Source organism: Mastigoproctus giganteus, chromosome 10 (genome assembly GCF_048544385.1).
Source record: "Mastigoproctus giganteus isolate SK-2022 chromosome 10, ASM4854438v1, whole genome shotgun sequence".
NCBI classification, from domain to species: domain Eukaryota; kingdom Metazoa; phylum Arthropoda; class Arachnida; order Uropygi; family Thelyphonidae; genus Mastigoproctus; species Mastigoproctus giganteus.
This window is the reverse complement of record NC_143584.1, coordinates 82673441-82701329: the sequence shown is the minus strand read 5'-3', so window position 1 is coordinate 82701329 and position 27889 is coordinate 82673441. Positions and strand designations below refer to the sequence as shown.

Genomic DNA, 27889 nt, shown 5'->3' with positions numbered 1-27889 from the left:
CACCCTCAGTGAGCGATCAGAGAGAAAACTGGATAACAATTTACTAAAAACAGTTGGCAAACCATAAGATGGAAGCTTGTTTAGAAGACCTTTATGCCAAACACGATCAAAAGCCTTTGAGATGTCAAGAGCAACTACTTGTGTTTCACCGAACCCTTCCATTGAATTAGTCCATAAATGGGTAACATAAGCCAGAATATCACCAGTGGATCGACACTGACGGAATCCATACTGGCGATCGTTGATCAGACGGAAGGTTTCTAGGTAGTTTAAGAGTTGGCGGTTAATTGATTTCTCCATTACTTTAGAAAGAGTAGAAGTAACTGCAATGGGACGATAATTGGATGGGAGGGATTTGTCACCCTTTTTAGGAACTGGCTGGATATGAGCAAATTTCCAAGCAGAAGGAAAAACACCTTTGATATAAGAAAGTGAAAAAGTGGCCAAGAATAGGAGTAAGTTCAGGAGCATAGGTTTTGAGAACGAGTGGAGAAATACCATCCGGAACTGGAGCTTTCTTAGCATCAAGATTCATCAAAATCCTTCTGATATCCTTTTGATGGAAGACCACAGGAGGCATTGAATGGAGCGTGTTGGGAGGTGTTTTACCAAGATCATTAATACATGAGCTCAAAGAAAAATGGGATGCTAGCAGGTCAGCTTTATCCTTGGCTGAAGTGACAACAGAACTGTCTGGTTTGGACAGAGGTGGGAGCAGAGATGGGCAAAAGTTGCGGCCAATAGCTTTGGCAAGAGACCAGAACGCTCGGCTACCATTAGGGCAAGAAGCAAGTTTTCTACTCTTAGCTTGTTCAAACTCTAGTTTGGACTGATTAATAACTGCTTTACAATTGTTGCGAGCTTTGGTGTAGGCAGAAAATGAAACTGAAGAATTAGAAAGAAGTCAATTACGATATGCAACATTCTTCTCTTGAACAACCTTAGCACATTTATTGGAAAACCAAGGTTTAGATAAAGGACGAGATTTTAAAGTGGAGTGTGGGATAAAGGATTCCATTCCTGCAAGAATAATTTCACTGACACGATCTGAGCAAACGTTGACATCAGAAGTTTTGAAACGGTAATCAGACCAAGGAAAAGAAGAAAAGAAGTCTCGCAGGTCATCCCATTTTGCATTCTTGTAATGCCAAACAATACGAGGTTGGGAATAGCCATGAGATAAAGGTTCCATTGGAGAAGAGACAATCACCAAGTTGTGATCTGAAGTGCCTAAAGGACCTCTCACTTCAACTTAGAAGGGTTGTTTGTGAGAAAAAGATCAAGCATATTGGCTGTATGATTAGGATTGTCCGGTATTCTTGTAGGTAAATGAACAGTCTGTGCTAGGTCATTAGTAATTGCAAAAGCCTCAGCATCTCGACCTGCTGGGTCTGTGTGACTAGAAAACGGAAGCCAGCTGGAGTTGTGAACGTTAAAATCACCAAGGAAAATTACCTCACTGTTAGGAAAGTTGGACTGGAGAAAGTCAAGTTGCAAAGAGAGGAAGTCAAAGAGCTCCAAGTGATTAGTGGAGTTGGGAGAACGGTAGAGACAACAGATGAATTTTACACAATGAGGTAGAGAGATTTTAAGCCAGAGAAGATCAAAGAGAGGAGATTCCAAATTGCCAAGTCTCTGACAGGGAATATCAGAACGGACATATGCACGAGTACCACCTTTGAGTCGAAAGGAATCATACAGCAAATAATTTGGACATCTGAGATGAGCAGTAGTTGAATCAACTGATAACTGAGATTCAGTCAGAAAAAGTACATGGGGTTTGGAAGACTGCAAGTGGAAATGGACATCATTGAGATTAGAATTGAGACCACGTATATTTGTGAAATGAATTAGAAAGTCCTTGGGAGGTTTAGATCTTTTCGCAGATAAGCTTGCTCTATTATTTTGAGAATTCATGGTGTATTCAATAGTAAGAAAAAGTGGGTGGGACATGCTGTGTGAAGTAATGAAATTTTTGGATATGGCATACATGTGGTAAGAATATACCCATATCCTTGACATAACGTTGCCTCGACAATGCTCCCCGCATACACACTACTCGGACTCCCTCCAGTCACTATCTGGTAGAGTAGAGGTAGCAAGATTATACACTAGCTGATCCGGAAGCTTCCTAGAGAGTTACCAATAGGTTCAGTCCGGTGTACTAACTAGCGGCCGGCCTGCGAACACCGTTTTAGAGCTGTACCCTCGAAATGTAAGGAATATTGGATCTCGCCACGACATTCATCATAACCTCAAAAATCATCAATCATACTGCATGATGGAAGAGATAGGGAAGGGTTGGCCGGAACTTAGCTCTAGAGACTAAACATGGGTTCCACCACTTCAAGCCTCCAATAAGCAAAGTGGTGGTATTTCACCGGTTGATGAGAGTCATCTACCACCTAGTACTGCCTGGTAACATAGAGGGGGCGGCGTTCCTCCATGTGGTGTGGGCGCCACACCTCGACCCCTGCTTACGTTGGTTCAAACCTGGGTGATCACCCACCATGTACTTATGCATGAAGGTTATACCCAGGGTTACTAACAGTCCCACCATCGTGAAGGTGCAAGCAGAGGATTTGGCTGTCATAGACCGTCCGGACTTCGCCGAAATTGGGTCCACTTTGACTTGAGTGTCACCCGAATATCAGTTCCATCAGCGTTTTAGACTCCCAGGTAGCAAGAACAGCTTGTCTGGCATATCTGAGAGAATGTCTGTGACAACCTCAAGGACCTGATTTGAATCTTGCAGCCATCGTTTCTGTATACAGTAAGTTGTAGGGAATTCAAATTTTTAATTGTGTTAAATACGTTTCTAGTTAGCATAATGTATCAAGGGACCTCTCAGTGATGCTGCTGGTCTTCCAGATTAGCATCATTGGGGTCCAACACCCATACCTTGGTTTGTACGGATTTTATATTGTGTTTATTTTTTTTTTTTTATGTCTGGATATTTTGCTATTTTTGTTTTGATTATAAATGTGTTTGCGCTGCTGGCGCCATCAGCCAGCGGTGCTTTTCATGCTTTTTCAGGGGCTCTGGTGGGTGGACTTTTTTTTATTGAGCAATTTGAGCTTGTTTGCGGAGTGTAATTTTTCCGCGCCATAGATTGATTGAATTGTTTTGTTTCAATTTCAGACTTTCGAATTGAATTTGTTTGGATTTTTTGATAACATGTCCTCAGAAAATATCAAAAATATCAAAAATATGAACATGAAAATGGGGTCTTTCAGGGGGGTGGAGGATTTTGCTTTCGTTGACAATGATGGAGGGTCATTGCGTCTTGTTTGTTGTGTTATAGTTGCAAACTGCGGAGTGGGCGGTTTGCATCGACATTGCGAAGTGGGTCATCCCTGCTTTTCGACTCAATGTCCACTCGGTTCAGGGTTGCAAACAGAGAAGCTTGGGTCCTTGCAGTCTGGTCTTCGTGGGCGGCGGGGACTCTTGTCTTCTTTTGGTTGCGAAGATGGCAGAGCGGGCGAGGCTAGTTTTTTGATGGCTTGGAATGTTGCTCGTGCCGAGTGTCCATGTGGAGAAGGAGACTTTATTATGTATGTAGACGTGTAGTATCTTATGTAGGACGGCACCTGAACGTGAATTCATCCCTGCCCCTGCACACTGTGATGACCACAGAAAGCACTGTAAAAGGCCAAAAACGTGTGCAATACTATGTTCGTGCAGTGCGCGTGTTGCTGTGCTGCTTTGTTGCCTCTGGCCATCCTGTCACCAGGCAGGCGATCACCTGGAAAGCCTGCCCAGTGTCCGTTCAAACCAGTGGAGGTAGACCACAACTGCGCACGTATCGCGACCGCCTTCCGAATGCTCTGGTTTACCAGCTCTTACTGCCCTAATATCAGAGCAAAACAAAAAAATAAATAAATTAAAAAAAAATAATAATAATAAAATTATATATATATATGTAAGAAAATAATAAAAACTAGATAATAAAATCCTGTCCATCGGGAAGCCCAAACCCAGGGAACAAGCAAAAATAAATAAGTAAATAAATACAAATAAAAAGTGAAGAAAAAAAATTAAATTAAATAAAATAAAATAAATATAAAAAATAAATAATAAATAATAAAAAAATTATTGAAAGAAGCTTGGAAGAGGTGGTTGGGGTTTTGGATCCGGATGGTACAGGGCTGCATGGCTTGGTCGCTCAGGTTCCTGTGTCGCGCGTGCAGCAGCGTCGTGTTGGTGGAAATGTTGAGGGTGGTTTGATGTGTGATTTGAGGAGTTGTGCAGCATTTGGTTTGGCTCTCTGCGGGTCTGCAGACATTCAGGATGTTCCACAAATTTTCAGGTGGTAGATGACTTTCATCAACCAGTGAAATACCACCACTTTGCTTATTGGAGGCTTGAAGTGGTGAAACCCATGTTTAGTCTCTAGAGCAACGTTTCCGGCATCTCCCTCCCCCAATACTTCTCCTTCAACCCATGCACGGTACTAAGTATTATAGGTTTTGATACCTTTCGTGTTTGGGGTTTTCATAAAAAAAAAGGATTACATCATTGGAATCTAGCGTGTGCAGCAAACCGTGGAAACTTGAAAAGGGGGATCCTGGTGGTTGAGGGCCCAGCCACCACTTTGGTCCCTGCTTTGACAAGACAGGTGGTACCGGACCAGTCCGACTGGGATCAATCAGCAGGTGGTTCTTACTGCTAGGGCCAACTACGTTCCAATAAGTCTCCCTCCCTTTGGTCCTGGGATGAGATCAAGGCTTTTTGGAAACGTGGGTATGGTGCTCCTAAGCGAACTTGGCTTTCCATTCGTGTACATAGTACCTGCTAGTTCACAAGTGGGCTCTGTGGTGGGTGAGTTACTTAGGGCATCGGAAATTTTTATCTTACTCATATGAGTAATTTAAATTCTATTTCTTTTGTGGCCCCAACAAAGTGTCTACCTAATCGAGGTGATAACACAGAAAACACCTCTGTAAAAATACCAGAACTGAGTATCAGTGACACCGCTCTTCCTCATTCTCCATTCCATCGGAGAGCACAGTCAATTGGGAAGATGTCACCCTTTTTTATCCAGAAAGGATTAGAAGGGTTGACAGGATCACCTAAATCTGTAAAATGACTGCATTCTGGCGACCTTTTGGTCTAAGCTACAAATATGAAATAGGTGGAAAAAATCCTAAAAGCCACATCGATAGGGGGAATATCTATCACTGTAACCTCCCACAAAACTTTGAACTCTTCACGAGGTGTCATATCAGAGTGGGACCTTCTTCATGTCTCTGAAGAAGAGATCTGCTCTGAATTGAAAGAACAAGGAGTGATGGCTATCAAAAGAATATCAATGCAAAAGGATGGGAATCTCATCCCTACCCGAGTTCTCATCCTAACATTTAACACCCCACGGCCTCCAAGTTCCATCAAGACAGGGTACTTAAACTGCCCAGTGAGGATTTATATTCCAAACCCACTGAGGTGTTTTAAATGTCAAAAATACAGCCACTCAAACATCCTGTTGTGATAACCCTGCCTGTGCTCGATGTGGTGCGAAAGACCACAAGAGCAAGGAATGTTCAGCTTCCAAACTGATCTGTGTAAATTTCCAAGGAGAGCACCCTGCCTACTCCAGAGCATGCCAGTAGTGGAAGGATGAAAAAGAGATCTAAAAACAGAACTGAATATCTCCTACGCAGAGGCTAGAAAATGCATCCAACTAATAAATAGTGGGAAGTCTTCATATGCTCAGAAGGTTTCTGCTAAGTGCACTATCAGTACACAAACTGAGATAACTATACCACCAAGGGAGTCATTCACTCCGATTGCATGCTATTTATTGACTTCACAAAAGCCCACCAAAAAAACACAGTCAGCTGCCACTCCTATATCTGTACCTCCTAGTGCTCCACCACTACCAAAACCAAGTGGTAAAGAAGAGCCAAAAAAAGATCGGTATTACGGGTTGAAGAACCACCCGTAATACCAGAAACAATGGATGTAGAGGACAAGGAGGTACTGGATGAATCAATCTTTGCGGATGAAGAAATGGACACAGGACAGCATCCATACTTCTCCAAAAAAGATAAATCCAAGATTGACAAAAGTAAGCCCTCAGCACCTCAGAAGCCGCCTGATGGACCCACCAAGGCCCACCATGATGGCTAAATTCCCACAATGGAATTGTCATGGATTCTGGCAAAATACTGATGACATCAAGGCCCTCCTGCAAAAGCACAAGCCAGTTTGCTTTTACTTGCAAGAGACTTATCTAAAAGCAAATGATGATCCTACCATGCATAACATCACAATTTTTTGTAAGGATAGAATTGTGGATGGTCCTGCTCGTGGAGGAGTGGCTATCCTTGTGGCCAACCAAACCCCAGTTCAGCCCTTACTACATACAACCAACATAGAGGCTGTTGCAATTTGCCTTATAGTGGGATTTTTATTAACCATCTGCTCTGTTTATTTGCCACCTGGGACTGACATCTCCCAGGAAGACCTTGATGATCTTATAACGCAGTTGCCTCCCCCTCTTTTACTTCTCTGGGAATAGACATAACACCCTGTGGAGTAGTGCTAACAACAATGCAAGGGGACGAGTCAAACAAACGCCTTCTTCCATGTGCCTACCCGTACATTTTCTACCATTGATCTCTCTATCTGCTCCCCTTCTCTACTCCCTTCACTCATTTGGAAAGTGGACAACTCATATAGAAGTGATCACTTCCCTGTGATAACCTCATTACATAGTGGGAGACCGTGTCTTCCTTTCAGGTTACCACAGTGGAAGACTGATCAGGCTGACTGGACTGCCTTCCAACATCAGGCAAATTTTGACCTCAGTGCCGTCAGACAGGAGCCCATCAATAATGCAGTCACGTACATCACAGAAAATATCGTCCAAACAGCTGCAAATGCCGTTCCAAAAGCATCTGCCCGGTTTCCACCATTTCCAAAACAATTATGGAATTCACAATGCACAAAAAAGGCTCAAAACAAAGCCTGGGAGATATTCCGATATCCTACAATGACCAACCTTATAACTTTTAAACACGCACGAGCCAAAGCACACTTCATCCGCTGTCAGAGTCAAAAGGCATCATGGATCTATTTTACTTCAATTACTCAGTCCACTAGTACTAAGTTGGTCTGGGATAAAATCCGGAAAATGAAGGGAAAATATACATCCCATGCTTCTACAGTCCTAGATTATAATGGATGCACTATTACAGATCCAACTGCAACAGCCAATTCTCTTGGAGAAACATTCTCTAACATCTCTGCAACATATTCATATTCCCCAGAGTTCCTGGTCCTGAAACATAAAATCGAAAAACAGACAGGCACTTAATTTTACATCTAAGAGCCTTTATCCCTGCAACGGGCCATTCACTATACAGGAACTGAAAAGAGCTCTCATTCTTTCCAAGGCAAGTGCTGTTGGACCAGATGTCATCCATTATGAAATGATTAAGCATCTTTCACCAAAATCTATGGATCACCTTCTATATAACAGAATCTTTATTGAAGGGCAGTTTCCGGATTCCTGGCGCAAGGCAATTGTTCTTGCCTCTGCTAAGCCAGGAAAGGATCCTAAAATCACTACTAATTATCGTCCTATTACTCTGACTGGCTGTCTGTGCAAAATCCTAGAGAGAGAATGGTTAATTTTCGTTTAATATGGTATTTAATCAAATACCATATTTGATTAAATACCAGAATCAGATGACCTCTCCAACATCCAGTGCGTCTTCCGAAGGAAACAATCCACTCTGGTCCATCTTATTAGATTGGAAACATCCATCTGGGATGCTTTCCTAAAATGTAAACGTTTGGTGTCTGTATTCTTTGACAGGCAGAAAGTGTATCACACAACTTGGAGATTTGGCATCTTAAAAGATTTGCATAGCCTTGGTCTTAGAGGGCATCTCCCCATTTTTATTAAAAACTTTTTTAGCCAATCCATCTTTCCAAGTTCATGTGGGATCCTCACTCTCTTGCCCCTTCTGAGCAGCAGTGCATAGCACACACTTCTTGATTAGACTGGGGTTCGAGCCCATCACCACCAAATACAGAGGATGCGGAAAGGTCAGGGAATGACCACCGCGTATCATGCAGCAATATGGCCTTAGTTGCTAATGCTCCTAAAAACCAAATAACAACAACAACATCTTGTCCCTTCTGCCAAGAGGAGGGAGTACCACAAAGAGCAGTATTAAGTGTCACACTTTTCGCCATAAAAGTAAATTCCATCACAGAACAACTTCCTCCAACTGTAAACAGTGCCCTCTATGTTGATGACTTTAGCATATTTTGTCAGTCATGCACCATGAGGGTTATTGAAAGACAACTGCAAAAAGCCATTGTTTGATGCCTAAATTCCTGGGCACTGTCTAATGGATTCAGGTTCTTGCCGCCGTTTGTGTACACTTTTGTCGTAAGCGTAATTTTCATTCTGAACCTGAATTAAGACTTGGACAAAATGCTGTTCCAGTAGTGCAGAGACAAAATTCTTGTGACTCATATTTGATAAAAAGCTGACCTTTCTGGATCACATCCGTCAACTCTGTACAAAGTGCACAAAAGGCTTGAATATTCTCAACTCTCTCTCTCCTCTACATCTTGGGGTGCGGACCAATGCACCCAACTATGCATTTACCATGCACTTGTACGATCCAGACTAGATTACGGGTCCTTGGTATACAATTCGGCCAGAGACAGTGTACTTCGATGGATGGATCCTGTCCATAATCATGCTCTCCATATTGCTATTGGAGCATATTGAACATCTCCTGTCCATAGCTTACACGTCGAAGCAAACAAACCACCATTATCGCTTCGACATAAGCAGTGGTCTCTACGGTATGCTTTAAAACTGAAATCCCTGCCAGACCATCCTATATGGTCATTTGTTTTTGAGCCACGATGGGAAAATTTGTACAACAGCCATAAGACTGCCAATCGTCCTTTTAGTATTCGTCTCCAAGAGCTACTCAAAGAACTTAAAATCAAGGTAGACAAGGTTGCCCAAACACCAAAGCAACCCCTTCCTCCCTGACATACTCACATTCCAACATGTGACGTGCCCCTTAAAAATTGGGAAGAGTCGGACATGCCATCATCTGTCTACCTGCAGCTTTATTCAGCACACTGAGCTGAACATTCTGATTTCGCCCCAGTTTACACAGACAGCTCAAAGTCGGAATCTTATGTAGGATCTGCTGCTGTCTTTACAGACACCATTACATCAGAACAGCATTCTCTCTGAATGCAGCATATTTACTGCAGAGCTGCACACTATAGAGTTAGCCTTGGATCACATTAGGAAATGCCAATACCAACGGTTCATTTTATATTCCGACTCTCTCAGCATGTCACAGGTGGCTTTAATAACTGTGCGATATAATCCTCATCCAGTTCTGTCTTGTATTCAGCAGAAGATTCACTCTCTCCATGAACTTGAATACGATATCCACCTCTGCTGGATTCCCAACCACATTGGGGTTAGGGGAAATGATTTGGCTGATACCACAGCCAGATCAGCAATTCCCAATAATAATCCTGTCAGTACCCTATACAGACTACAGGCAAATAATACATCAAAAGATACACTCCCAACGGCAGGATTTGTGGAATCGACAGACTATGAACAAATTATATCATATAAAGCCTGTAATTGAACCGTGGCAGTCTAGTTTCCGCAGGAATCGTAAGGAGGAAGTTGTTCTTGCCCGGACCTGCATAGGACATAGTCATTTTACACATTCGTATTTGCTGAGGGCTGATGATCCTCCTACGTGTGAGTCCTGTGACACAATTTTGTCAATTAGGCACATTTTAATTGACTGTCCAAATTTTAGCAATATACAATCTAACTGAGCCGTATACACTCAGTCAGATTTTATCCAACAATGACAATGTGTCTGCTGTTTTTAAATTTTTACACCATATTAATTTCTATAAATGTATATAAAATCCTGAAATATATATTTTAATGCATATATTGCTTTTTACCAATATATGATTTGGGACGAGGTAACCTTTTTTCAAAAGTTACCAGAATTTTTTTATCTATCTATTTTTAAACTAATATAATTATCTCCTGGTGCATAATAGCCTGAGATGCTAATGCACCAATAAAATCATAATCTAATCTAATGTGACTGCATTTAGGAATCTATTATATACTGTAATATTGATAATTAATTAATTAAATTTATTAATCTTATTAATTTTCATTGTTAATTTCAATATCATGCCCCCAAACTAGAGCATCAAAGTAACGGGCACAAAGTAGCAAGTGGTGTGACTGGGGAGAGAACAGAGTGGGGCAATTATCCAAAGCATGACAGCCTAAAAAAATGTGCACATGAAATGTTTTTATCAACTCTCTGGAACAGGACATGATCTAGCCAAGGAGAATGTCTTTGTGTGTGCTAAGTGCAGAGTGTGTCAAGAAATTAGATGCCACCTCCCCCTGAGTCAAAGAAGCTTTCGTAATTATGGCTAAGGGTTTGCTTACTTCCTTTGCTGCCTCCTTTAATATAACTGGATAGATCCCAACCACCCTAGGTGCCTTTTTTATGTTTATCCTCAACAGTTTCTCCTCCACTTTCCTCTCAGTTATTACAAAATCATCTAGTTCACTGCCAGAGTTTACTTCATCTCTGGCATTCCTCTTCCTGAATAATTCCTCATGTGTGAATGTAGATGCAAAATACTCGTTTAGTTTGTTAGCCACCTGAGCAGGATCCTTAACTGTTGAACCATCAATATCCAGTGGACCAATCTGATTCATCTCTTTCCTTCTAGAGTTTTTCTGTTTTTCTTTGCATCTTTTTTTTTTCTCTTTTTTTCTTTTCTGTGTTTCTTTGCATCCTTTTCCAAGGATTTCTCATAATTTTCCTTTGCCTGCCTAATCTCCTTTGTGACTTGGTTACAGATCAGCTTATATCTATCATAGGCTTCCATGTTACCCATTAATTTATATGTATCCCATGCATTTTTCTTCTTTGCCATATGTCTCATTAGTTCATCTGACATCCATTTAGGCCTTGAAAAATATTTCCTAGTTGGTATGTAAAGCCTAGTGGCTTCCATGAGTCTCTTGAGTGTTACTCACTTAGAATTTGCTGTTGGTTACATCATCAGTTGGTCCCACTGTATAGAATTTAAATACTGTCTCAGACCATTGTACTCGCCTTTACGAAAGCAAAAACCCTTCCCTTTACCCCTGTTGGTATTTACCTCTTTGAGTAAATCCCACTTTATTATTATTAATAATAATTATATTATTATTATTATCATTAGCCATATGGTGCAAGGAAGCCCGAGGCTTATGCTGCACCAGCCAAAAAAAAAAAAAAAAAAAATTCTGAATTACCTCGAGAGAGAGAGAGAGAGAGAGAGAGAGAGAGAGATTGTTGTTGTTGTTGTTGTTGTTTGTTGTTTTTAGGAGCATTAGCAACTAAGGCCATATTGCTCCGGAATATGCGGTGGTCATTCCCTGACCTTTCCGCATCCTCCGTATTTGGTGGTGACGGGTTCGAACCCCGGTCTAATCAAGAAGTGTGTGCTACGCACTGTTGCTCCTTCCCACCTGGCTACGGAGGCGCCTGAGAGAGAGAGAGAGAGAGTAGAAGGGAATCACCAAGAAAAAGAAAAAGAAGAATGATGATATCCAGCTCAGTACCCTGGGTGTGCCAAGCCCATACTCACCAGATATAAGCTCCTGGGGGCACTTCAGCATACTGTGATCACTGCCACATAGTGGTTCCTTTGACTGCAGATTCTTATCTGATTTCATAAATTTGATAAACACTGGTACACACAAATAAGTATATCAGGTAATGATTATGTTTAGACTGCCCTGTAAAAATTGTTTTAACTGTATTGAGCAACAATGGTGAACTAGTACATGCATATGAAAATATCTGGCATGTAGCTACTCATAAATGATTTACATAGTACCATAAAAAAATATTTTGTGTTTGAAAATATTTAACTTATAACCACATCTAAGGTGAAAGCTGTAATTGTGCAAAATTATGAAATAATAAAGTTCTCAGGAAAAACTTTTTCTTACTTTTGTATACAATAAAAAGTATATATCATTTAGTTAGTTCTCCCCCCCCCCCAATTCTGTGAAAACAAAAATTGTTATATTTTTATTTCACTCGCTTTTGGCATGCAGTCTGAAAAAAGTTTGCCCTCATTGATGTACAGTAATCTCTTGATTTTACGAACACGAATTTTTGACACTACAGATTTGATTAGCTTAACTTATGAACTTTTTTTTTTTTTAACCTAAACAAATACAAAGGGTACTAGGAAAGTTTTGCAGTACAGCTTTGTTTATTTAATTTTTTCAAAGTAATTTCCTCTACATTCAATACACCTCTCCATCCTCCGAAACCAATCTTTAAACCAGTTCTGCCAAGTTTCACTGGGAAGTAAAGCACACTCGTTGTCCCAAGCCCGTAGAAGGTCCTCATCACTGGAAAACCGCCTCCCTTTTAGCTTCATTTTCACATGCGGGAACAGTGCAAAGTCGCAGGGAGCAAGGTCTGGACTGTAGGGAGGGTGCTCGAGAAGTTTCAGTCCTGTCGTGGTCAAATATTCGGTGCAGGCTTTGGCGCGGTGACCTGGAGCATTATCGTGATGGAGGTACCAGGTGTCCATTCTTGACTTTGGCCGCAGGTTCTTCATAGATCCAATGACTTTAGGCAGGCATTGTTCAGTATACCGCTTAGCTGTGACTGTCTTCTGCCTGTCCAAAACGACACGTTCCACAATTCCACTCGATTTGAAAAATACAGCTATCATTTTCTTCTTTACAGATCGGGATTTTCTGATAATTACGAGTGTGTCGTCATCATCAAAGACCCAAACTTTGTTTTGAGCCTTGGTCGGCAGATCATAATAGTACAGCCAAGTCTCGTCACCTGTCACGATGTTGTTCACATACCGAGATTGTCCCTTATCAAACTTTTTTAACATCTCCCGGCACCAAGTCACACGTCGTATCATCTGCTCTTCAGTCAGTTGATGCGGCACCCAGAGAGAACAAAGTTTCTTCACGTGCAAATGATCTTGCAGAATCGAACGAATTGCTGGTGCATTTAGGCCCAAAGTATCCTCTATCTGTTGGTAGGTCACTCGCCTGTTTTCGTCAAGCATTTTCCTCACAGCAGTAACGTTTTCCACCGTAACTGACGTTCGTGGCCTTCCCGGCCTCTCAGAATCCTCCAGAGTGAAATTTCCCCTTTGGAATTCTCTATACCACCTGAATATCGTTGTACGATGTGGACAATCATCATCTAGTGCAAGAGTCATTTCTTCTAAGCACTGGTCTATGGTTAAACCACGCATGAAATTATACCGCAAAACTGTCCTTATCTCATTTCGTGACTACGATGCCATCGCAAGCACTTTACACTCTCACTACTAATGAATAACTGAGCCCATCGACTTGGCGCGGCGGCTACTATGCACGTATGAACATGTCTCAACATGCAGCAACAAGCAGCTTCCTGTGATTCATTGTTGCGTCATATTGCAAAACTTTCCTAGTACCCTTTGTATATGGTACACCTCTTGCAAGTAAATTGAATAAGAATGAAGTGCTTTCAGGATTCATGCATTTAAATGATATGTATTTGTATATGGAACTGTAGAGTTGTGGTTTGTAAAATTAATGTTTCTACTGCAATAACTATTAAACTGCCATCAGCTTTGGGGAACATATGTGATGTCAAGGGTGTGAAAATTCTCGAGGCCATAAATAGTAATAAATATGAATCTAAATATTTATTCATTATTACTTAGTACATATAGTAATTTTAGTATAAGGTCAGGGAGGACAAAGGCTTACCCCATCCCCTTTTTATATTACTTGATACTTATTGTGTGGTATATTACATCATTACTACAGTGGGGATCTTTCATAAAATAAATAAATAAATAGGGTGAAAACTCTCAAATAAAAGCCTTGGGAGCCTTGCTCATGCTAGATTTTGGGATGAAACATATACTGTTTAGGCAGAGAAAAATTCTTTTTGTACACCTACTGTTTTGTCATATAAAAAAAAATCACTCCTTATTTATTAACTGCTTCTCAGGAAAGCATGGCACCAAGTGACAAACAATAGTATCCAAGCGAATTTTCCTCAGCGATATATAGTGTATATATAATCTGTTTTATTTCTAGTTTCTTTCATACCCTCAGTTCTTTGTAAGTGGTTCTCTACTTTACAGACTTTGAGTAAGAACCGGAAAGGAAAATCGCCTTTCTTTTCTTAGTATATTTATAAATCTATTCACTAACAAACTAACTTCTCCAGCCGCTTGGTCACTAGGCAGCACCGCTCCTACCTCCACATGGTGGGGCCGGTAACCTGGGAGAAAAGTTATCCTCAAGGGAAAAAAGGAGCAATGATGGATATAAATGACTATTCACCTCTAGAGCCTTCAACCTCAAAGCCAGAGACATCACCTGATAATGACCTGAACCAATCCACAAGGCTTTGTAGGGAAGAACAGTGCCATGACTTGCCAAATTTTTTGGTAATTCACATCCTATCCACCCAGCCCTGTGGGCAAGTTATTGTCATTTCTAATACAAAGATATTTAGAATCCATCGCTGGATTACCGAAAATGGTGAAACAGCTTCCTCTAAACATTCTGAATGGCTGCTAAAAACAAAGATGTTTGGCGGGCTGCCAGTATCTGTCATTCCCCACAACACCTTCAATTCATCTAAGGGTGTTATCACAGAGAGGAACCTACTTATAGTCTCTGAGGAAGAACTGTTTCAAGAACTTAGCAGTCAAAAAGTGATCAGTACCAAATGAATGATGACAAAAAAAAGATGGAAATCTTATTCCTACTAGATACATCATCTTAACATTTAGCACACCAGAATTGCCATCCACAGTAAAAGCTGGCTATTTAAACTGCAGAATTCGCCCTTACATCCCATACCCGATCCCATCTCAAAGACTGTCGATCGTGTTTGATATAAAGGTCTTATAAACAAGCTTCTATCTTATGGTTTGCTAACTGTTTTTTGTAATTGGTTATCCAGTTTTCTCTCTGATCGCTCATTTAGGTGATGGTAGATGGCTCTCTGTCTTCTAACTTATCCACTAATGATGGTGTCCCCCAAGGTTCATTTCTTTCCCCCCCTCTCTTTTCGTCTTGTATATTAATAACCTTCAATTGACTGGAAATCCTATCCATAGTTTTTTCAAGAAAGTTTTTTTGATGATAGCACATTGCTTTCCAGTTTGAGAAACCTTGCCCTGCTCAATCAGCTTCAACTTCTGGAATATCCGCTACCAATTCCTTAAATGCCGATCTCCAGGTAATTCTCCAGTGGGGCAAAGACAACTTAGTTGATTTTAATCCTTCTAAACTCAGTCCTGTCTTGCAAAAAGGATTCTTCTGCTCCTATGGTTATCTTTGGTGACACTCCGATTTCTAGGCAAGGTGATATATCTGTTTTGGGGATTACTCTGTCTTCTATTCTCTCTTGGCACAAGCACATTACAAATATTGCTTCCTCTGCATCTAAAAAACTTGGTTTTTTCTTTCGCTCTTGGCATTTCCTTTCTTCCAAACAGCTGTTCACTCTGTACAAATCGCAAATCCACCTTACAATTTAATATTGTTCCCACATCTCGGGCGGTGCCACCAAAACTTCTCTCAGGCTTCTAGATTCTATTCAGAAGAGGGCAGTTAGGTTAATTTATGACTCATCTCTAACAGAGTATCTCCACTCTGTCTCATAGACGTCTGTTTCTGCTGCATGCCTTTTCTACAGATACTTCCATGGGCACTGTTCTTCTGAATTGGCTTCTATAATTCCTGCTCTCTCTTTCAAAACAGTCCAAACACGTGCCCCCACCAATCAACATCCATTTACTGTTCAACTTCAAACTCCCAGAACCAACTTTTCATCTTCCTTGTTTATTTGTTCAACTTCCTTTTTCTGGAACAACCTTCCTTCTTATATAATTCCTGAAAATTACAGTCTACAGAAGTTCAAGTCTAATGTCAACAAATATCTTCTTTCATCGTCTCAACCTCCAACCAAAGCATGGTACTAAGTACTATAGGTTCTAATACCTCTCGTGTTTGGGGTTTTCATTAAAAAAAAAAAAAGGTTGCCATCTGTCCAATTTGTGGATCAAAAGACCATACACAAACAGATTGTTCATCCGCACCTCCCATTTGCCCCAACTGCAAAGGAAGCCACCCTGCCTTTTCAAATCATGTGGAATGTGGAAAACTGGGGAAAAAAATACAAAATCAAACATAAAGTCACATATTGTGGCACACAAACAGATTGTTGACCATGCCTAGTCGATCCTATGCATCTCACACTCTGAGTTATTCGTCAGCTGCAGTTCACAGTTCAAACGTGTCAATTCCACCCAGTACTTCTCTTGTTAACTGGGTTAAAGCAACTCTATCAACATCCAGAAAAGGCACTCCTAAAACTAAAACCAGTGAATCTGCTAAAGACACTAAGAAAACCGAAGTACCCACCAACAGTATGGAAGTGGATGAATACCAAAATTATGAGGAACCTATCCTGGAACTTCATACCAATGACGCAATGGATACTGGATGCCCCATATTCCCAAAAAAAAGACCAAAAATAATGCTACGTACAAAAAAACGGCCAGTTGAATCATCCTCAACTAAACTGAAATAATGCAAAACATCATACAATGGAACTGTAGAGGACTTAGCAGCCATTCAGATACCTTGAAGGTTATACTCACCCAATTTAATCCCATAGGCGTTTGCGTGCAGGAAACATTCCTGTCACCGCAGGTCTTGCAAAATTTTCAAATTATATCATGTACAGACGAGATAGCAGATCAGAATCTCTTGCACGTGGAGGATTAGCTATCCTCATTATTAGTATTAGTAACGGCCGCATGGTGCAAGAAAGCCTATGGCTTATGCTGCACCAGCCAAAAAAAAAAAAAAATCCGAACAAAACAATGATAAAAACAAAAAAAAAAAAAAATAAATAAATAAAATAAATAACTAAATAATAATAATTAATAAATAAAAAAAAATAAAAAAATAAAATAAAAAATAAATAAAAAGGAAATTAAACCTATCATCCTATGCGCTTCCCTTACCCGAAAGTACTATCCAGATGACCTTTGAATTTCCCCAAACTGTCGGCCTCTACCACCCATGAAGGCAACTTATTCCAGTAATTTATAACTCGCTGGCTAAAATAAAACTTCCTGTAGTCCAATCTAAACATTTCCCCCCGTAACTTGAATTTATGTCCCCTAGTTCTAGCATCATTTATAATCTTGAAAATTTTGTCCTCATTCATTTTACTGATGCCTCTCAGAGCCTTAAACACCTCAATCAAATCTCCTCTAAGGTGTCTAGTTTCCAAACTCTGCAACCCACATATTCAAAGTCTTTCTTCATAAGGACTCCCTTTTGCCGATCTCACCAGGCGAGTTACCCTTCTTTGCACCCTTTCAAGAAGCTCGATGTCTTTCTTTAGGTGCGGTCTCCATACTTGAACACAGTATTCCAAGTGTGGTCTAACATAAGCCTTATATAATGGGATTATCACGTCCCCATCTCTACTTGCAAAAGTTCAATAGATCATCGATAGGACACCATGGGCCTTCCTTGCAACCTGTTTACAATGCTCAGAGAATTTCATGTCTGACTGTATCGTAACACCCAAGTCCCTTTCCTGCAGTACTGGGTTTAGTTGAACTCCACCACCAAGTGAATAAGTTATTTTGGGATTACTGTTTTCCAGGTGTAATACCTTACACTTTGTTTGATTAAAGCACAGCTGCCATTTTTCTGACCATTCTTGAAGTCTATCTAGGTCTCTCTGAAGAAGCTTAGCTTGACAGTGATCATTAACTACTCTACCAATTTTAACATCATCTGCAAATTTAGACATCACGCCCTCTATCCCTTCATCAATGTTCGTTTATGAAAATTAAAAACAGCAGTGGTCCTAATACTGATCCTTGGGGAACCCCACTTCTTACATCAACCCAATCTGAGGAATAGCCATTTATCACAACCCTCTGCCTCCTGCCCTGAAGCCATCCTTCTATCCATCTAAGGATTTTCCCAGTGATTCCAACCTGTTCCAGCTTATAAAGCAACCGCTCATGTGGGATTGAGTCAAAAGCTTTGCTGAAATCTAAATAAACAATGTCAAAATTATTCCCTAAATTTCGAAATAGCGAACCAGATTTGTTAAACATGATTTTCTCTTTACAAAACCATGCTGAGTATCCTTGAGAATTTCAATTCGATCCAAATGATCCTGAATTCCACCCTTGATCATTGCCTCCATGATTTTCCCTACTACTGAAGTCAGACTGACCGGTCGATAATTTCCAACTTCACTTTTAGAGCCACCCTTATGTATGGGAGATACATTGGCACTTTTCCAATCCAAGGGAATCTCCCCAGAGTCTAGTGATGCCCGCATAATTAGCCTCAATGGTTCAATGCACTCGCTTGCCGCCTCTCTTAAGATTATAGGGTATATTCCATCAACTCCAGGAGCCTTACTGGTCTGTAGGCTCGAAAGTTTTTTCATTAAATAATCTTGCGAAATTTCAATATCATGAATTACATATTTTTTAACTTCGCTCCCACAATTTCCCATTGCCACAAAAGGCTTTTCATTTGTAAATATTGATGCAAAATAACTGTTGAGTTCATCTGCAGCGGCAGCTGGTGTATTTATTACTATCCCCTTTCCCTTACGTAAAGGTCCGATCTGGTTTGTCCTGCTCTTCTTGGCATTTATATATGTGAAGAATTCTTTATCCTCCCCTCTTTGCTCTGTTTGCTAGTGATTTCTCATAAACTGCCTTTTCTGTGGCTCTGTTACAGATCATCTTGTAGCTGTTATAGGCTTCAGTACTTTTTATTGCTCTGTAACCTTTCCATGCCACCTTTTTCTGCTCAAGTAATGCGGCAACTTCACTATTCATCCAACTTGGAACCCTTCTCGTGGAGTATTTTTTTAATGGTATATACGCATTCAAGGCATCTGTGATTAATGTTTTAAAAGCGTACCACAGTTCAATTGTATTCATTCTCTGCGCGATATCTACCCAGTTAATAGAGGCCATGTAGTACCTTAAGGCATCGTAATTTCCTTTTCTGAAATTAAAACCCCTTCTTTTGCCTTTTACTTCTGCTACCTCTCTCGTCATCATCCACCGTAGAACTCCGTGATCACTTCCTGCTACTGGTTCCTCTACTTGTCAGCCCTGTTATGTCATCTGATTCATGTGTGATGATGAGGTCTAGGATATTCTTTTCTCTAGTACTTTCCCTGACATGTTGATACAAATAACAGTCATCTAGTTGATTTAAAAATTTTGTTCCCCATGTCGAGTTTCCTTCCCAATTACTCCAATCAATTAGAGGCAAATTGAAATCACCCATAATAAGGCATTGATGCTTACTTGCCCATTCCATTTGCATGTAGAGGCTTTTGTCATAATCTTCACAATCACCTGGTCTGTAGATTACTCCTACTCGCATTATACCTTTGTTTCCAACTATGTGATATTTTTCAGGACACAACTGCTCCTGTTCCACTTTGGACCTACATTTCTGCCTCTTATGATGGGCATTTTCTTCAATGTGGGAAAAATGTCATACCTCCTTGCAATATCAGGCAGTTGCACTCAGTTCACGCTACTCTGAACCCCCATGACTGTAAAATCTATACTGATTGATCGAAAACTGCCAGTTAGGTGCTGCTGCAGTTTTTCCTTCATTTACTACTACAGCCTCACTACCATCAGCCTGCACCTGCATATAATTCACTGCTGAATTATATGCTATAAAGTTAGCACTTAGTAGAATTATTGAGCTATCCATCTCACCTGCCATAATTTACACAGACTCCCTCAGTACTGTTTGTGCCATAAGGAAGAATTTCTCATCTTCCCCTCCTATCTTGAAATACATTCATTCCCAGTTAATCTCCTGCATTGTGTCCAATCAATCAATCAGCTTTTGCCAGATCCCTGATTATTCTGGCATTCCAGGAAATGAAAGTGCTGACATTGCCACTGAACATCCCCAAGCCGCTCTCTCTCACAACATCCGCAGGTTCCTTACAGCGACTATTAGCCTATCATTCACAAAGCGTGCTACGATCACTGGTCACAGATCTAGAAAAGTAACACCAACAATAAACTTTACTAGATAAAACAAGATCCAAAGCTGTGGCTCTCTAGCTTCTGACGAAACTGAAAAGTGGAAGTGGTATTAGCAAGTAAAACTCAGAATTCGACACACTCATCATTTCTTCCTACTTACTCTTGGGAGAAAACCCACCTCAGTGTTCATTCTGTTTGATGCACTTATGGTCCTTCATTTTCTGGTTGATTGTACCTTACATTCAACCATCCGCTCTAAGACTTTCCAATTTTTATCCACATTGAACATCTCTTGTGATTTATCTCACTTCATAGGAAATGAAGCAAACATAGAAGAACTTTTGATGTACCTAAAATATATTGATTGACCCTGTACAGAAGCATATAACTTAACATCTATAGCTATATGTTGACTATAAATAAACAATGAACAGACACAATTTGGCGGCGCCTCTGTAGCCAGGTGGGCAGGAGCAGCAGTGCGTAGCACATGCTCCTTGATTAGACCAGGGTTCGAGCCCGTAACCACCAAATATGGAGGATGCGGAAAGGTCAGGGAATGACCACTGCATATCCACGGAGCAATATGGCCTTAGTTGCTAATGCTCCTAAAAACCAAACAACACAATTTGGCCTCAGTAGCACTTGTGTCATTAAGCTCAGTACCAACAACAACAACATCAGGAAAGCAAGGTGTTACTTAAATCTGGAGATTACTGCACACAAAGTTATTTATTTGGGCACAATACGTATTTATTCTCATTTGTGGATTATTCATTTATGCTTTTGTTTTAGTATTTGATATTTTGCTCCTTTTCTTTGATTGGCTACATTGCATATTAATACATGGGGAATACAATTATAATTTAGGAAACCTGCAACCTCATACTTACAGAGACGTCCAAAAATTGGAGAGATTGTGATGTCTATAGATGGAAGTCCTCTGCAGAATTTTGCAGACGTATTAGAGAGACCTGGAGTCAATGTGATGCTTGGAAAAGGAAAGGTTTGTATTGTTATAATGTTCTGATTTTGAGCTGTTTCATGTAATCAACAATACAGCAACCTAAGATTTGAGTTCTACTAGTACCATGGTAAGTTTCATACGATAAAACTTCTGTTGTTTCTATGTGATGTAAGTCATTCTTCTCATGTGTGGTGTAATTGAATAACATAAGTTCTGAAGGTTGTTATGTAGGTTTAAAATGTTGCTCTTCATTTAAGAAAAAACAGTTTAATGTGATGAGAATTCATAGAAAATTTAGTTACATTAAAAACACACAAAACCCCATACAGTCTTTCCAGCTAATGTTCTATCAGCTAATCCCAGTGGAACCTACACAAAACTGAAAGAACAAGAAAAGATAAAACAATGTTAGCATAAATAAAGGTATAACATGCAATACTGGAAATGTTAATTGTATGTAACCTTTTCTTTTCCTTTGCATTTGTAGTGCAAAGGAATAGAAAAAGATAATGGATAATTGAATGAAAAAGCTGTAATCATGGGTGGCAGTTGCTGGGGGGGACGCACACACACACACACACACACACACAGGATGAATATCTTTATTGCAAAGGCCCTTTGTGGCTAGAAGACCAGTTGCATAAGTTATAATGAAAATTACAGAGAGATATTTAATTTTAAAAATACAGTTACAGGTACATGGTAAAAATCCCCTCAACGTGGGCACCTGTACGTGGTGAGGGGACCTCCCAGTGATGCTGCTGGTTTCCAGATTAGCATCACTGGGATCTAACGCACATACATAAAATTAAGATTACATAATTGGAATCCGGCATGTGCAGCCGTGCCCCGCGACCTGTGGAATTCAGACAGGGGATCCTGGTGGTTGAGGGGCCCAGCCTTAATACACCACTTTGGCCCCTGCTTCGACAAGACGGGTGGTCCCAGACTGGCCCGACTGGGATCAATTGGCGGGTGATTCTTACTTCTAGAGTCAACAACAAGTCTCCCTCCTTTTGGTCCTGGGACGGGATCAAGGCTTATTGGAAATGGTGCTCCTAAGCAAACTTGGCGTTCCATTCGTGTACGCAGTACCTGCTAGTTCACGAGTGGGCATCCCTTCGTGGTGGGTGAGGTACTTAGGGCATCAGAAATTTTTATCTTACTCAAATGAGTAATTTAAATTCTATTTCTTCTGGGGCCTCAACAAGGCCCCTACCTAATCGAGATGAAACCACAGAAAACACCTCTGCAAAAAGAGCCAGAACTGAGGATGTGACACCGCTTTTCCTCATTCTCCATTCTACCGGAGAGCAGGCACTCAGGAAAATGTGTAGGCGCCTCCGTAGCCAGGCGGGAAGAAGCAGCAGTGCGTAGCACACACTTCTTGATTAGACCGGGGTTCGAGCCCGTCACCACCAAATACGGAGGATGCGGAAAGGTCAGGGAATGACCACCGCATATCCCAGAGCAATATGGCCTTAGTTGCTAATGCTCCTGAAAACCAAATAACAACATCAGGAAAATGTCACTCTTCTTCATCCAGAAAGGATTAGAAGGGTTGACAGGATCCCCAAAATTTGTCAAAAGGCTACATTCTGGAGACATTTTAGTTGAGGCTGCAAGCCGCAACATGCACAGCAACTAATGAAAGCCACATCGTTAGGGGGATTACCCATCATCGTTACTCCCCATAAAACCATGAATTTCTCACGCGGTGTCATATCAGAGCGGGATATTCATGTTTCTGAAGAAGAGACCTGCTCTGAACTTAAAGACCAAGGAGTGATGGCTGTCAAAAGAATATCGACGCAGAAGGATGGGAATCTCGTCCCTACCCGAGTTCTCATCGTAACGTTCAACACCCCATGGCTTCCAAGTTCCATAAAAGCAGGCTATTTAAACTGCCCAGTGAGGATTTATATCCCGAATCCACCGATGATTTATATCCCGAACCCACTGAGGTGTTTTAAATGCCAAAAGTATGCCCACTCTCAAACAGCTTGTCGTGGCACCCCTGCCTGTGCTCACTGTGGTGCTAAAGACCACAAGAGCAAGGAATGTTTAGCTTCTAAGCCAAGTTGTACTAACTGTCAGGGAGAACACCCTGCATACTCTCGAGCATGCCAACAGTGGAAAGATGAGAATGAAATTCAAAAACTAAAAACAGAGCTAAACATCTCCTATCAGGAGGCCAGCAGACGCATCCAACCTATAAATAGCGCCAAGCCCTCGTACGCCCAGAAAGCTTCTGGGAAAAGTATCACTGGTACTCAGTGATATGAGTATTCCACCAGGGAGTCACTTATCCCCATTTTGCACTATTTATTAAGTTCCCAAAAGCCCACCCAAAAATCATAGTCAGCCGCCACTGCTATATCCGTACCTCCTAGTGCTCCACCATTTCCAAAACAGAGTGCTAAAGAAACTCCGAAGAAAGGGGTACAGGCATCTACAATCCAAGAGACAATGGATGTCGAAGATAAGGAGGTACAGGACGAGTCTGTCCTGGAACTCTTTGCGAAAGAAGAAGAAGAAATGGATACAGGCCAATGTCCAGTCTTTCCAAAGAGAGATAAACCCAGGACTGAGAAAATGAAGCCCTCAGCCCTTCGGAAGCCAGACGGACCCAATAAATCAAAATAATGGGTACATTTAAATTTTTCCAATGGAATTGCCGTGGATTTCGTAGAAATAGAGATGACATTAAGGCTCTCCTGAGTAAGCAAGAACCAACTTGCTTTTGCTTACAGAAGACATATTTAAAGGCAAATGAGGACCCTTACTTATGTAACTGCTCAGTTATTCACAGAGACAGAGCTGGGGATGGACCTGCCCAAGGAGGAGTCGCTATCCTTGCGGGTAACCACAACTCCTTTCAAGCTGTGCTTCTTACCACTAATCTAGAGACTGTAGCAGTTCGTCTTACAGTAGGGTTCCTTTTAACTGTTTGCTCCATTTATTTGCCCTGGGAACAACACTGCCCAGGCAGACCTTGATGATCTCATTAAGCAACTGCCGCCCCTTTTTCTATTATTAGGGGATTTCAGTGGGCATAATCCGCTATGGGGTAGTTCTGACATCAGTAGAAGAGGTCGGATTATCGAGAAATTTCTTGAAAACAATGATCTAGCCCTTCTAAATGTGGGATCTAACACCTTTTTCCACACGGCTACCCATACATTTACTGCTATTGATCTTTCCATCTGCTCCCCTTCCCTCCTGCCTCTGAGTACATGGGAGGTTGAAGGAAACCTTTATGGTAGTGATCACTTCCCCGTGTTATCCACCATTTCAAATGGGAGACAATGTCACCAGTCGAGGATACCACGTTGGAAGGTCGATCACGCTGACTGGAATGCCTTTTTTCATCTGGCAACATTCAATACCACTATAGTTGGCCAGGAGCCAATTAATAAGTCAGTAAAACACATCACAGAAAGTATACTCCAGGCAGCAGCAGTTGCAATTTCAAGGACATCATCCCGCTTTCCACGTTTTCCAAAACTATGGTGGAATGGAGAATGCACAGCAGCTAGGAAGGCTCAAAACAAAGCATGGGGAATATTTTGTCATTACCCCACCACAGATAATTAAATAGCCTTCAAACGTGCACGTGCCAAAGCACGGTACATTAGACGTCAGAGCCAAAAGGAATCTTGAATCAAATTTTCATCTTCCCTTACACAGGCTGCCAATCCCAAAGCCATCTGATACAAAGTTCGGAAAATGAAGAGCAAATACATGTCACACCCTTCGTCGATCCTGGAACATAATGGATGTACAATTGCAGCTCTAACTGCAATTGCAAATACTCTCGGGGAGACATTCGCTAAAGTGTCTTCAGAAACATCATACCCCCCCCCTCCCCAGAGTTCCTCGCGATCAAACAAAGGTCAGAAAAACATCACATGAAGCTGTCCTCTAACAATTGCGAGGAATACAATTAGCCCTTTACACAGTGGGAGCTGAAAGCAGCACTCTCACTATCCAAGGTGAGTGCTGTTGGGCCAGACAACATCCATTATGAGATGATTAAACACCTTTCATCGGAATCCATGGATCGTTTGCTCTTGCTCTATAATAGAATCTATATTGAAGAGACATTTCCAGACTCAAGGCATATGTCAACCCTCCTTCCCTTTCCGAAACCAGGAAAGGATCCAAAAATACCTAAAAATTACTGTCCTATCGCTCTGACGAGCGGCTTGTGCAAGATCCTGAAAAGAATGGTCAATGCTCGTCTTTTGTGGTATTTAGAAGCTAACGACCTCCTTTCCACGACACAGTGTGGCTTCTGAAGGAACAGGCTAACACTTGACCATTTAATCCGCTTGGAAACATCTATACGTGATGCTTTCCTGAAACGTTAGCACCAGGTGTCGGTTTTCTTTGATATGGAAAAAGCGTACGACACAGCTTGGAGATATGGAATTTTAAAAGACATATATAACTTTGGTCTTAGGGGACACATTGCCCTCTTTATTAAAAACTTCCTTGCAGACCGGTCTTTCTAATTCGTTTAGGATCCACCTTCTCCCAAGAAGAGGGAGTTCACAAGGATCAGTTTTAAGCGTTACGCTTTTTGCTATCAAAGTTAACTCTATAACTGAACAACTTCCTCCAACCGTAAACAGTGCCCTCTTTGTAGATGACTTTAGCATCTTTTTGCAGTCATGCAATATGAGGGTCATTGAAAGACAATTGCAGCATGCCATAGACCACATCAACTCTTGGGCAGTGACTAATGGTTTTAGGTTCTTGCCACAGAAGAGTGTCTGCATATACTTTTGTCGCAAACGGAACCTTCACCCAGAACCAGAACTTAAACTCGGACAAGACATCATTCCAGTAGCACCAGAGACAAAATTCTTGGGGCTCATTTTCGACAAGAAGTTGACATTTTTACCTTATATTCATCAACTGCGGACAAAGTGCGCTAAAGGGTTGAATCTCCTATGCTCTATTTCCTCCAATAAATGGGGAGCAGACCGCTCTTTACTTTACTCAGCCTCTATCGTGCACTTGTCCGATCTAAACTAGACTATGGGTCCCAGGTATGCGCATCGGCTAGAAACAGCATACTTAGATGGCTGGACCCAGTTCACCACCAAGCCATCCGTATTGCTACTGGAGCATTTAGAACATCCCCTGTCCAGAGTTTATATTTTGAAGCAACTGAACCACCACTGTCATTTTGACGAAAGCAATTGTTTTTACAATATACCTTTAAATTAAAATCCCTGCCAGACAACCCTACACGGACATCCGTTTTCGAGCCACGATGGGAAAACCTATATAACACTCGTCAGACTGCCAACCTGGCTTTTGGATTCCATGTCCAAGAGTTGCTCAGAGAGCTCGACATCATGGTAGACAATGTTGCTCAGTCACCAAGGCAACCACCTCCACCCTGGCATGCTCGCTTACCATCGTGCAACTTCTCTTTTAAAAATTGGGGTAAGTCCATAACTCCATCTTCTGTCTACCACCAACTCTACGCTGCCCACTGGGCCAAATATTCCGACTTTCCTGTCTTCACTGATGGCTCAAAGTCGGAGTTGTCTGTTGGATCTGCTGCTACCTTTCCAGGTCATTCTATATCTGGAAAGATTCCCCAAGAATGCAGCATATACACAGCTGAGTTGTATGCTATAGAGTTAGCCTTGGACCACATTAAAACCCATAGGTATCAAAGGTGTATGGTGTACACCAGCGATTTCGAAACTGGGAGACGCGCCTCCCTGGGGAGGCGCGAACTAGTGCAAAAGGAGGTGCGAAAAGTTTTAACAGAAATGTAATTTTCATAACATAACATAACATATATAAATAAAAAAATATATACATGAGTTTAATAAACAAAAGCAAACCTTCAAAAAAATAGTTTCTGTTCCATCAAATGCATTGCTAGCGTCATACCAAGTTTCTTACAGAATCACAAAATGTAAAAAAACCACACACAATAGGAGAAACTCTAGTTTTGCCGAAGAACTAGAAATTGCATAATTATGGATGTTTTACTTCAAGGGAGGTGCTGGGAAAATTTTACAGGTCAAGGGAGGCGTGGGCTCAGAAAGTTTGGGAAACGCTGGTGTACACTGACTCACTTAAGTACACTGCTGGCTTTATCGGGTATGAGGTATAATCCACATCCACCTGTGACCCGGATTCAGGACGCTACACTATCTGTCTGAGTGTTCTTTTGACATTCTTTCTGATGGATTCCAAGCCACATTGGGATCGTGGGAAATGAACTGGCAGATGCTCTGCGGCCAGGTCACCAGAACCCCACAACACTTATTGCCTGTCAGTCCCCTATACAGACTACAGGCAGCTAATACACGCTAAATTACTGTCCCAGTGGCAACAATCTTGGCATGAGCAAGTCACAAACAAGCTCTATCAGATAAAGCCTGTAATCCGACATTGGCAGTCTAGTCTGTACAGGAATCGCAGAGAGGAAGTTGTTTTAGCTCGCCTCCGCACAGGACACAGTCATCTTACACATGCATTTCTGCTGAGGGCAGATGACTGTCCTATATGTGAGAACTGTGACACTTATTTAAGTATACATCACATTTTAACTGAGTGTCCATGTTTTAGACACAAACGTGATTTTTATTTTACCGCTTTTAGTCATCTCACTGAGCCTTATACACTCAGTCAGATTTTATCCGACAATGACAGTGTGTCTGCTGTTTTTAGCTATTTAAAATCAGTAAACATTTTTACTCGTATTTAAAATTTAAATTG

General features: G+C 41.2%; 1 protein-coding gene across 1 annotated transcript in view; it reads left to right on the top strand.

Moving 5' to 3' along the window:
• The window catches only part of LOC150079124 (uncharacterized), a 243579-nt gene that overhangs the window by 169855 nt on the left and 45835 nt on the right, over positions 1–27889 (top strand). The window contains exon 7 of the mRNA XM_090383381.1: positions 21040–21175. Coding sequence (XP_090239507.1) covers positions 21040–21175 — 136 coding nt within the window. The remainder of the gene's footprint in view (positions 1–21039; positions 21176–27889) is intronic.